The sequence below is a fragment of the Equus caballus genome, chromosome 27, assembly GCF_041296265.1.
Source record: "Equus caballus isolate H_3958 breed thoroughbred chromosome 27, TB-T2T, whole genome shotgun sequence".
Taxonomy (NCBI): domain Eukaryota; kingdom Metazoa; phylum Chordata; class Mammalia; order Perissodactyla; family Equidae; genus Equus; species Equus caballus.
Window position 1 is genome coordinate 56,022,943 of NC_091710.1, and position 12,297 is coordinate 56,035,239.

The 12,297-nt window shown below is 45.7% G+C and overlaps 1 protein-coding gene across 12 annotated transcripts in view; it reads right to left on the bottom strand.

Annotated features, from left to right (window-relative positions):
* Window positions 1-8,101: 8,101 nt before the first annotated feature.
* MYOM2 (myomesin 2) overlaps window positions 8,102-12,297 on the bottom strand; it is a 93,472-nt gene continuing 89,276 nt past the window's right edge. For all 12 annotated transcript variants that reach the window (XM_070252790.1, XM_005606427.4, XM_001495857.6 and 9 more), the window contains 3 exons: window positions 11,076-11,098; window positions 10,053-10,108; window positions 8,102-8,834 (listed from right to left, as the gene is read on the bottom strand). In XM_070252790.1, coding sequence (XP_070108891.1) covers window positions 8,526-8,834; window positions 10,053-10,108; window positions 11,076-11,098 — 388 coding nt within the window. In that variant the 3' untranslated portion in view covers window positions 8,102-8,525. The remainder of the gene's footprint in view (window positions 8,835-10,052; window positions 10,109-11,075; window positions 11,099-12,297) is intronic.

Below are 12,297 nucleotides of genomic sequence, written 5' to 3' on the forward strand. Positions count from 1 at the left end.
CCCTCCCCCTTCATCATCTCCTTCCCCCTTCATCATCTCCCTCCCCCTTCATCATCTCCATCCCCCTTCATCATCTCCATTCCACTTCCTCCCTCCCCCTTCATCATCTTCATCCCCCTTCATCATCTCCAACCCCCTTCATCATCTCCATTCCCCTTCATCATCTCCATCCCCCTTCATCATCTCCTTCCCCCTTCATCATCTCCATCCCCCTTCATCATCTCCTTCCCCCTTCATCATCTCCTTCCCCCTTCATCCTCTCCATCCCCCTTCATCATCTCCATTCCCCTTCATCATCTCCATCCCCCTTCATCATCTCCTTCCCCCTTCATCATCTCCATCCCCCTTCATCATCTCCCTCCCCCTTCATCCTCTCCATCCCCCTTCATCATCTCCATCCCCCTTCATCATCTCCTTCCCCCTTCATCATCTCCCTCCCCCTTCATCATCTCCATCCCCCTTCATCATCTCCATCCCCCTTCATCATCTCCATCCCCCTTCATCATCTCCTTCCCCCTTCATCATCTCCATCCCCCTTCATCATCTCCTTCCCCCTTCATCATCTCCCTCCCCCTTCATCCTCTCCCTCCCCCTTCATCCTCTCCATCCCCCTTCATCATCTCCATCCCCCTTCATCATCTCCATCCCCCTTCATCATCTCCCTCCCCCTTCATCATCTCCATCCCCCTTCATCATCTCCATCCCCCTTCATCATCTCCTTCCCCCTTCATCATCTCCATCCCCCTTCATCATCTCCCTCCCCCTTCATCCTCTCCATCCCCCTTCATCATCTCCATCCCCCTTCATCATCTCCATCCCCCTTCATCCTCTCCATCCCCCTTCATCATCTCCATCCCCCTTCATCCTCTCCATCCCCCTTCATCATCTCCCTCCCCCTTCATCATCTCCATCCCCCTTCATCATCTCCATCCCCCTTCATCATCTCCATCCCCCTTCATCATCTCCTTCCCCCTTCATCATCTCCATCCCCCTTCATCATCTCCTTCCCCCTTCATCATCTCCCTCCCCCTTCATCCTCTCCATCCCCCTTCATCATCTCCATCCCCCTTCATCATCTCCATCCCCCTTCATCATCTCCCTCCCCCTTCATCATCTCCATCCCCCTTCATCATCTCCATCCCCCTTCATCATCTCCTTCCCCCTTCATCATCTCCATCCCCCTTCATCATCTCCCTCCCCCTTCATCATCTCCATCCCCCTTCATCATCTCCATCCCCCTTCATCATCTCCTTCCCCCTTCATTGTCTCCATTCTCCTTCATCATCTCCATCACCCTTCATCATCTCCATTCACCTTAATCTTTCCCATTCTCTTTCCTCTCCATTGCCCTTCGTTATCTCCATTCCCCTTGAGAAAAGGGCGGGAGAACCACGTAAGTCTGAGTGGTCATGGATGGCCCCACTCATGTGAGAACTGAGAACACAGTAGCACAGACCTGCCTTTCAGCTGGGATTGAGAGAACAGAAGGAAAGGAGTCCCTTCTCACATTGTAAATGCAGCACTTCAAGGTCTTTAGAAACCCATAGAAATGCTAATATCTCTCAAGGACTAACCTGGAACCTGGAATGTAAGAGAAGACTCTCTATGAAATAGTGTGGAAGCCTTAACTTTGTCCTGATTGATGCACATATAAACCTACCTTCAGTTAGTTCAAAAATAGCTTGAATCAATTTTTTTAAAGAACACTTTTATAACAAACATCCCCCACTAGTGGAACACTGTCAGTACTTTTTGTCACAAATCTGCATCTCTTCATTTATTTAATGCCATCATTATTGAGAGTGCACTTTTTATGAAATTTAATTTCTATATTTATTTATGATTTTTAATTTTCTAAGTCATTAATGTTCTGATGTGGATTCCCACTGCAGACTCCTGGTTAAAACTCCTGAAATGGGTTAAAACATTTTGTAGGAAAAAAATACGTGTTTTACTGAAAGCAGCACATTTATCACCCACTGAACGAGGTGGACTATGACATTTCACCTCTATCAATGGCATCTGTTCACACTCTGGGCCATGGAAGTAAATATCTAGAATGGGCCTCCATTTCCCAAAATGGAATGCAGCTGCAATGCAGTATCAGGAATAGGGTGAATTTTAATGTTTGTCCTTTTCAAAGTAGCACATTCTTTTGTAAAGGACATAAGTTCCCGTCTGTTTCTCTGCAGAGCATCTTGGTGTTCAGGGTTTGTGTGACATAAGGTGAGGTGTGCTGAATACTGCAAAATGGGCGATCCCTCCCCGATCCTGGGCATTCTGCCTTGCAGAAAGTTCTCCTGGGACCAATACCCCCTCTACATTTGGGAAAAAAACAGGGCTCTCAGAAGGGAATCTCCAACCCTTCTCTAATCTCACAAATTTCTTTCTGGCTGGGACTGAGAGTAGTGACGTGAAAATGAATGAGGTGGTTTCAAAATTATTTCTTAAAAATAGGATGTGGACAGTCTTAATTTTTTACTTTTAGAAGATGCAAAATATTTATTTCCCACATGAGTTTAACACGTTAACACATTTTCCCCCCATTTTTCTGGAGATACAATTGACATATGAAGTAGTGTAAGTTTAAGGTGTACAAGATGATGATTTGATATGCATATATACTACAAAACGATTACCACATAAGGTTAGTTAAGACAGCCTTCGCCTCACATAATTACCATTGTGTGTGTGTTGAATACACTTAAGATCTACTCTCTTAGCAACCCTCAAGTATACAATCCAGCATTGTTAACTATAGTCACCATGCTGTACATTAGACCTCCAGAACTTGCTCATCTTAATAGCTAGAAATTTATACCCTTTGACCAACAACTCCCCATTTTCCCCAACCTGCAGCTCCTGGCAACAACCCTTCTACTCTCTGTTTCTATGCGTTTAGCTTTTATGAGATTCCACATATAAGTCAGATCATACCGTATTTGTGTTTCTCTGTCTGACTTATCTCACTTAGCATAACGCCTTCAAGGTTCATCCGTGTTTTGCAAATGTAAGGATTTCCTTCTTTCTCATGGCTGAATAATTTTCCATTGTATATATACCACGTCTTCCTTATCCATTCATCCATGCACAGTTTGTTTCTATATCTTGACTATTGTGAATAATGCTGCAATGAAGAGCAAGGTGCAGAGATCTCTTCAAGATAGTGATTTCATTTCCTTCAGATAGATACTCGGAAGCATTAATACATCCTTTGAGTGATAGGGAGCTAGCAAGAATACTTAAGCTGCTATACGCGTATTAGCTCTTGTCTCAGTTTTGGAAGCTGATGACTGGCAACATTACTAGTTTGATGAAGCCAAATTTTTATGAATGCTGAGTCATGTTTCAATTATTTACATTCCCATATGCTCAACCTATTTTTCTCTCAGGCTCAGAGTCTCAGAGCCTCCTTCCATGGTTGACTTATATTAATTTGTGTCTATTCTCACGCGACCGCCATAGAAACTGTTGAACTGATAGACATTTTTAACAGATGGTTGATTTATTTAAAAAGCCCCACTTCCACCTCTAACCACCACATTTCGTAATCATCTAAATCCAAAATTCACTCTTGGTATCACCGAGCTATCAGAACACACATCACACTCCCTCATAAAAGGCATCATCTCCTCCATTTTTGTAGTTAAAAGAAAACAAGGCACAAAGAGTCCAAGTGAGTTGCCCCTAATAAAAAAGCTGGCCAGTCACTGAGCTGGGATTCAGTGCAGGACCCTGGGCCACCACAAACTTTGTTTTTACAGGGGGTTGAAGTGAGCTGACGCCTATGGTTGTGAAACAGAAGGAAGACTGTATCTTCCTGTATCTTCAGTCATGAGCTGTTCATACTGCAGCAAGGAGCAAAAATGAGCACACATAAGAACCTTGACATGAGCATTCTCCAGGGACAGAGGTCACCACAAACTTCAGATTACCAGTGGGAAAGCACACACCAAATTCCAGTCTGTGGATGCCGAAAGTGGGAGAGAGGAAGCCACAGAGACTGTGAAGAAGGAGCAGAGGTGGGAGATGGAGGTGACGCACAGACAAGATCACCCCCAAAATGGAAATCCCACACTAAGCACCAAATCCCGAACAAGTCATTCCAGCTGAATTTGGACAATTTGGGCCTAAGAATAAATAAGGACAGTAAAATGTCACAATCCCTTGTGACATAAGACAATCCATAAGCCTAGTCTGATGATGGATAAATATAGATCTTCACATAGATGTAAAAATCGATATAGATGAAGAAATACATGGATGAGTGATGGCTAGAGAAGAGCAGAATGCTGAATGAGAAATGTGGAGGGTGCTGCTGTCAGAAACGTCATCCTTTAAGGCATTAGAGCAAAGCTCGATTCAGACGAGAACTATCAATGGATGCCACACCTAGGTGGGAAGGTGAGGAGAAGCAGGATGTTTCCATGACCTTGTGGTGTCTCCCCAGGGCCTATGAGCAACAAGGGGACACATAGTCACCATGCAGTGTCGAATGGAGAAGCCTGACCACTCTCATCATGGGCTGAAATTAACATCACCATGAAGAACAGATGGCATTGTGTGCTTCTGAATGGGCCGCCTGGAAGGACAGCACACCACCGTTGCAGTGTGATGGGTAGTTTATGTGTCAACTTTCTGGGGCTAAGGAGTGCCCAGAGAGCTGCTAAAGCTATTTCTCAGCGTGTCTGTGAGGGTGTCTCTGGAAGAGATTAGCGTTTGCATTGGTGGCTGAGTAGAGAAGATCTGCCCTGCCCAGTGAGGTGGGCATCCTCCAATCCACTGAGAGCCTGAATATAACAAAAATGTGGAGGAAGGGTGAATTCCCTCTCTCTGCTTGAGCTGACACATCCATCCTCTGCCCTCGGACGTCAAAGCTCCGGGTTCTCAGGCTTTTCGACTTGTATGGAGACTCAGACCATCAGCTCTCCTCCCTCACCCCCAACTCTCTGGCCTTTGGATCCAGGCTGAGTTTTACCAGTGGCTTCTTGGGTCTCCAGTTGGCAGACAACAGAGGGGGAACTTCTTGGCCCCCATAACTACATGACCAATTCCTGTGAGAAATCTCCTCTTATGTCTGTCCTCTGTCTATCTATCTATCTATATCCTATTGGTTCTGTTTCTCTAGAGAACTCTGACTAACCCAAACAGTAACACAACCAGGGATGCGTGGCTTCAATTTAATCATGAGGAAACATCGCAAACCCAGATGGGGAAATACTCCATAAAATAACTGACCTGTACTCTTCAAAATTTACAGTGTAATTAAAGACAAAGAAGGGCTGAGGAACTGTCCCAGATTTGAGGAAAGTCAAAAGATGCGACAACTAAATGCAGCACATGGTCCCAGCCTGGATCCTGGACTCGGGGGAACACCATCCAGAGGATGTTACTGGGTGACCGGCAAGGTTAGGGGAAGGTTATGGATGAAAGTGCTGTGTCAAAGGTCAGTTCCCTTTGTTTGATAACTGTACTATGACAGCGTGAGAGAAGACCTTGTTCTTGAGAAACTTGAACCAAAGTGTTAGGGGGCAGAGAGTGTGACGTGTACAACGTATGAAATGGACTCTCACGTGGTTCTGAAATTAAATACATTCTTTTTCACACAATCAGTACCTCAGCCAACTGCTTTGTACTTCTCAGAGCGTTTTCGATTCTGGAATCTGCGTCATCTCACCGCTGTGACATGAACGTGCCTTCAGGTGGAGGATGGCAGGCTCACCGAGACCCGGCGGCTTCCCCTAGCTGAGCGACGAGCTCTAACCACCTCCCGCTTCTTGGTCCTAAGTCAGTGCTTCCTCCCAACACAGGGATGGACTCTACAGAGTGAAGGGTAGACAGCACTTCCTCAGAGAGAGGAGAAGCCCAGGGCTTCCTAGATGACCTAGATATCTTTCCCAGGTACTTAGTTCCTCACATCCTGCCTCCCAGGGAGTAATTGATAATCATAGTGACATTACCTATGTGGCAAGATATCTGCATAAATATGGCAGGGGAAAGGTGTGTAATATGTGATTAAAAAAATATTAAATAACCCCCAGCGCCCAGACCTTGGCTTCTAAATCCCATTCTCCAATAAAAGGGTCCAGGAGTCCTTGGAGAAATGGCTGAGTCTGGGTATGGAAAGGCAAGATGAGCAGGGAGTGTCCGGCAGTGTGAGAGATAAGGACGTGCTGGAAAAGCAACGGCAGAAGGGCCCAGAGTAGCCCCAGAAGAGCGCCCAAGGGCCAATGCTGGAACCATCTGGGCGACAAAAGAAAGAGCAGAGTATTGGATTGTAACCCAAAGTTATAATCAGAATGTGACTAGAAGGGCACCTCCCTGCTGGGGTCTGCCTCCCAAAAGCCCAGAGCCCCCGTCTAATCAAGGGAAGACAGAGACTGCCACAGACCAGAGGGGACTGGGCAGAAGTGACAACTAACGCAACGTGGTGTCCTGATGGGATCCTGGGGCAGAGAGGGCACCAAGGAGCAACCCAGGGAAATCCAATGCCATCTGGAGCTGAGTTAATAGTTAACATACCAACGTCAGTCCCTTTGTTTTGGCAAAGGTACCACGGAATTGCACTATGTTAACAATGGGAAACATTGCATGGGAGGTACGTGGGAACCTCTGCACGGTTTTTGCATCTTTTCTGTAAACCTAAAATTATTCAAAAATAAAAAGCATATTTTAAAAATATAAGTCAAAACTATGGAGACAGTAAAGAGATCAGTTGCCAGGGTTGTGGGGATGGAGAGATGAAAAGGCGGAGGGCAGAGGGTTCCTGGGGCAGCGAAACTACTCTGTGTGATACTGTAATGGTGAATGCATATGAGTATAGATTCGTCCAAACCCAGAGAATGTTGGATATCGAGAGTGAACTCTGATTTAAACTATGGACTGTGGGTGAAGATGACGTGTCAATAAAGGTACATCAATTGTAACAAATGTGCCATCTGCTGGGATGTTGATAAAGGGGAGGTTGTGCATCTTAGGGGGTCAGGCGGTCTATGGGAAATCTGTGTATCTTCCTCTGAATTTTGCCATGAACCTAAAAAGTAAAGTCTACTTAAAAAAATTATATGGCTTTAAAAAATTCACAACCAGTTCATTCTTTCCCATGAACCACGATTACTAAACAAAAATGACTACTTAAACTGGAAAGTGAGTGAGTTCTGATTAACTAAATAAAGGTCAAATATACAAAAATCAGTCTAGGCTTTCCCTTGCCAAGAGAGTTTTTAGATATACTCTCCGCTATGCAATAATAACAAACTCAGCTAAAGTTTACCTGCACAACAGAGAAGGTAAAAATAATTTTAAAAATTCTTGCTGATGCTCGCTTTACCTGCTATGGAAACCTGCTCAGCTGGCTGGTGTTATTAGGGACATATTTAAATTTCGTGAGTTCTTTTATTACCTTAGGAAAATATAACACAATATCCTAGAGTTGGGATTGACCTTAACGATGCAGAGAGAGAAAATATTCTGAACTATCAAAGCTTTTCCTGTTATATAGCAATATGTTTCATATAAAACTAAAATATTGAGATGGCATTTTTGTGCCAGAGGAATCTCAGCCGCTTTCCAAAAAAGGAAGAAAAAGTTCAAAGAAAGGGTATGTTCATCCTCTGCCCTCTTTTTAACCTCACCGAGAGACCTTCTGCAGTCAGCCAAGGTTTAACTTTCCCTCTGTGACTACTACAGCGATCATTTCGAATGAGTGTTTCCTTTCTTTTGAAGTCCCTTACTAGCCAATTAGCACACTGAAAAAGAACAGAGCCATTTATGCATTTTGGTTTCCTCAACTGAGATTTCTAGATTCACCATCCCCACTTGGCATTTCTAAGCCTGCACAAGCTGGACAGCTTCTCTGGCATTATGCCCTTCTGGGTCCTCTCCTGGCCAGGTTCAGGTGCCTGTCACCCAGCCCTCAGGCATCAGGCCGTGGGAGGGAGCTCTACCTCGAGTGGGGTTGACCGTCCCGGGCTCTCAGGGTTGTGGGCACATTGTTTGCACACTACCAGCTGTGAAACTGCACAATCATCCATAATGAAACGAGCCAGAAGTGTAAGAAGATGTCAGTAGGTACGATTCGCAACAGGAAAGCCACAACCAGTTGCCTTTTCAAGTTTTATTAGTCTGAAGCAAGAGAAAACTGAGCATAACCAACTAACACATGCTTAAAAGGCTCTACAACCATGATTTCAGAGCTGCTGGATCTCGTCAGCACCCAAGACTACAGCTGCCAGTGTGGACAGTGGCTTTGCACAGACCGCCAGGTGCCCGTATCAATGGCTGTCATCTTCCAGCCCATTCTCCCTCAAGAATGTGCAAACGAAGTTGTATAGCCTTATGGCAAACATTAGCTCTTCCCTTTCGATGGACATAAACTAATAGTAACCAAATACCAAAATTAAAAGCACAATGCACGATCAATGATCAGGCCACATAGGACATTGCTCCGTCACCCCTTTGGAACAAGCACACAGCGTTCCAATGACTTTCAGGCATTTTTTTCCATCTCCAGGTGGCTACTCCCTTTATTGGGAGGCAGACGCTGGTATGAGCTTCGGCTTGGCCTGCTGGGGCGGCGACACGTCTGGGATCTTTTCCCCGTGTTTGTATACGCTGATGGTGACGTCAATCTTCTCACCCCCGTACTTGTTCTTGACGTTCATGCTGTACTTGCCGGAATCCTCGGAGGTCACCCCCTTGATGGTCAAGCTGACGTACTTGGCCTGCTCCACCTTGACGGAGAAGTGTTCACTGAGCTCGATGTCCTTGTCATTCTTGAACCACACCACTTCGGGGTCAGGGTTTCCAAACACCGTGCAGGTCAGATTCAAGGTCTTCGAGAGGGACGGGTGGGCAGAGAGGGAGAGTTAGAAACCGAAAAGTCAGATTGCCTCTGAGTGAGATGGGCCCTCCCTCACACCCAGTTGTCTTTATCTGTCTTTCCCATCATTCATTTAGTGAACCCGCTCTTTATATATGTAAGCACCATGCTAGACACCAGGGATCGAAAAAGAGCAGGATGCAAAGAACTTCACAGTTTCATGTGGCAGCTCATGAGAAAAATCAATGGTAATTTTTTTTCTATTTATTCTCAGCATTAATCCATGGCTTAAGTTAATTAAAGAATTTGAAGGTAAGCAAGCTCTACATATGAGAGTAGATACGTTTAGCCTGTTTCTAAATTTCCTTTATATTCAGACTTATGGATCCATTTTACCAATTCCTCTGGAAAACCCAGAGAGTATTTGTCTTGCAGTAAATCAGATGCAGCAAATGCATTGTTAACACTTCCTTAAAATGTACTTCCGGCCTATGGGAGAGTAACACTATTGCTAATTTCTCAATTACGTCTTTATTGTGAGATTCACGACTATTCTGCCTCTGACTCTAGGCTTTTTTTAGCACTAAAGAAAAAGTCTATAAATTTTTGTATTTTGGCTTAATAAAATTCTCTCAGGTACCCATGTCCCCATAACGTTGAGATAGAATCTCTGAAGTACCCCATTACACATCAGTAATTCCACTGACAGGTAACAAATTAAAACCTCAATAAGTAGTTTCCATTATATGTTCCAAAATGACCTTAAAAAATGGAGCAGAGATTTTTTTTTTTCATTTCACACTTGAAGAGAGTGGTTCCCACCTTCTTGAAGGTGGGTATGGGTGTGGCCCACCTGATCCCAGTCGATTATTCCTTTGAACACCCAGGACCAGGTGCATGAGAAGCAGGTGGCCGCACAGGCCTGGAAACAAGAGTTGCCGCAACACCTGCTTTGCGGTGCCTGAGTCACGCACATGGTTGCAAGGGGTCATTTGTGGATTCAGAAGATTAAACTCTCTATCCCTTGACCATACGAGGGTTATCAGAGGCAGCCTAAGCCAGGCAGGCAGTGGGTAGGGAGCTCCCAGCCCTCTGGAGGCTGAGCAACATGTAGCCCACTGTCCAGGTTCCCTGTGCTTGGCCCAATGGCCCAACAGCCCCACAGCTTCAGACCGGCCTGCGTTGTTGGAACCCCAGGCTGTCCTAACTGTGCCCAGCTGTCTGTCCTTACCTTGCCCTCCATTATGGTCACCACATCAGGTAAGCCACCAACCACCTTGCCACGATCTGTAAGGAGAAGGGGATTCAGGTGAGGTCACTGTCAACAGAGATGTCCCCAGGGAGAGGCCCCTGCTGGGCACCCTGGGGTGCAAAACGAGCACAGGGAGGACCTGGTGCTCTCCTGGCGAAGGCACACAAACAAGAAAGGTGTTTCCTGGGGGGATAAACCATGTGCCAAGGACACAGGGAGGAAGGCCCTGATGCTGCCCAGGGTAAGGTCGTGAAACGCAGTAGGGAGATGTGGAATGTGAGGGGCCCCCGAGAGGATGAACTCATCAAGGGCTCACCACGGAGCACACCGCAGTCTACGACTCAGCCAGGAAGCGGAGGGATCCAGGGCATTGGAGAGCAGGATTTTGCAAGGGTGGTGTATTATATGTGTTTTTAATGATCACTATAATATGATATTTGACATCTTAAAAATCCTTCCTGGCTGGGGAGAGACTGCCCCTCCCAGTTACCAATCCTCAGAGACAGCAAAGGGCCCCAGCCAGTGGCCTGTCCTTGATGTGCCCACCAGCCACCCAGAGTCAGGCCCCTCTACCTGCCCTGCACCCAGGAGGCAAGATTTCTCCTCCTGAGTCATTCAGGGCTGGGTGCCAGGCAGCCAGGACCACCCTACAGCCCAAAGCCCAAGGAAATTATTCCAACCAGCCAAACTGTCTCCTCTTGGGGCTGCCCCTGACTGACCGTCCCACAGAGAACATAGAACAAGTGGAGGAGGACGAGAGGAGAAAGGAGGCAGGTGGGTAAGCAGGAGCTAGGCTGACCCGGCAGCTGGGCCGGGTGGCGTGGGACGTTTTTGCAGAATTAGGAGCATCCACGTGGAGAGGCGGAGTGGGGTGGTTTCAAGTCAGAGTGAGACAGATTGCGGTTCATTACTTAACATGCAAAATTAACACTCTAAAACATGGACCCTTTTGCCCCACCCTAAACAATACATTGTGTTTGTTATAATCCGACATGTACTTACTCTTCTCTGCAAAAGCCGCTGCCCTGAGAGGTAGGGGGGGTGGAGGGGAGAGAAAGAGAGAGACGCAATTAAATGCCATCAGCAAGGAGCATCACGCGCTTCAGAGGTCCACTCGAGAGGAGAGCAGCGGGGAGGATGAACGCCTTGCTTCCTCCCAGCAGAACACATTCGGGATCTGAGGAACCATGTCCATAGATGGCTCCTGATGTCACCCATTGCCCACCGCCCACCTTGAGAGGGAAGATGCGGTCTTCCAGCTGCTAAAACCCCCAGAAAAGATGGCGTTCAAACTCGTAGGTTGGAGAGGGTTTTTTTCACCAAATTCACCATATTGAATTGGAGATTTTTAGATACTTTTTACGTGGTCAGTTTCTGATTTATCTTAGTCATCTTTTCAACCAATATTTATTGAACAAACTACTGTGGGCCAACGACTGTTCTTAGTTTTGGATACTCTAAAACTCAGACTCATTTAAAAATCCCAATCATTCTTTAAAAAGTTGCTGTAGGCAATGGAATATGATTAAAAAGAAATGAGCTATCAAGCCATGAAAAGACATGGAGGAACTTAAATAACTAAGTGAAAGAAGCCACTCTGAGAAAGCCACACGCTGCGTGCTTTCAACTACACGAGATTCTAGAAAAGGCAAAACTGTGGAGCCAGTAAAAGAACTAGTGGTGCCCAGCGGTTGGAGGAGGGAAGAATGAACAGATGGAGCACAGAGGATTTAAGGGCGGTGAAACTACTCTGTATGATACTAAAATGGTGGATACGTGTCATTATACATTTATCCAAACCCGTAGAATGTACAACACCCAGAGTGAGCCCTAATGTAATCTATGGACTCTGGGTGATGATGACGTGTCAGTGCGGGTTCATCGATTGTTAACAAATGTACTATCTGGTGGGGATGTTGTTGACTGTGGAGGAGGCCGGGGGGGAAGGGTATAGGGGAAACCTGTACCTTTTCCCCAGTTTTGCTGTGAACCTAAAACTGCTCTAAAAAATTAGTCTTAAAAAAATTGAAACTGAAGATTTCTCTGTACGATATGTTGACATAATTATCACTACTTCAGAAATTCATTATTTTAATCACTTAAAGCAACAAGGGTTATTATGACTCTAGAAAGTTGATTTATAAACTTATAGTTTAGAAGAATGCCTGCCCTTCTATGTATTGAATTGCTTAAATGGTCATTTTTATTCGGATCCTAGGAACAT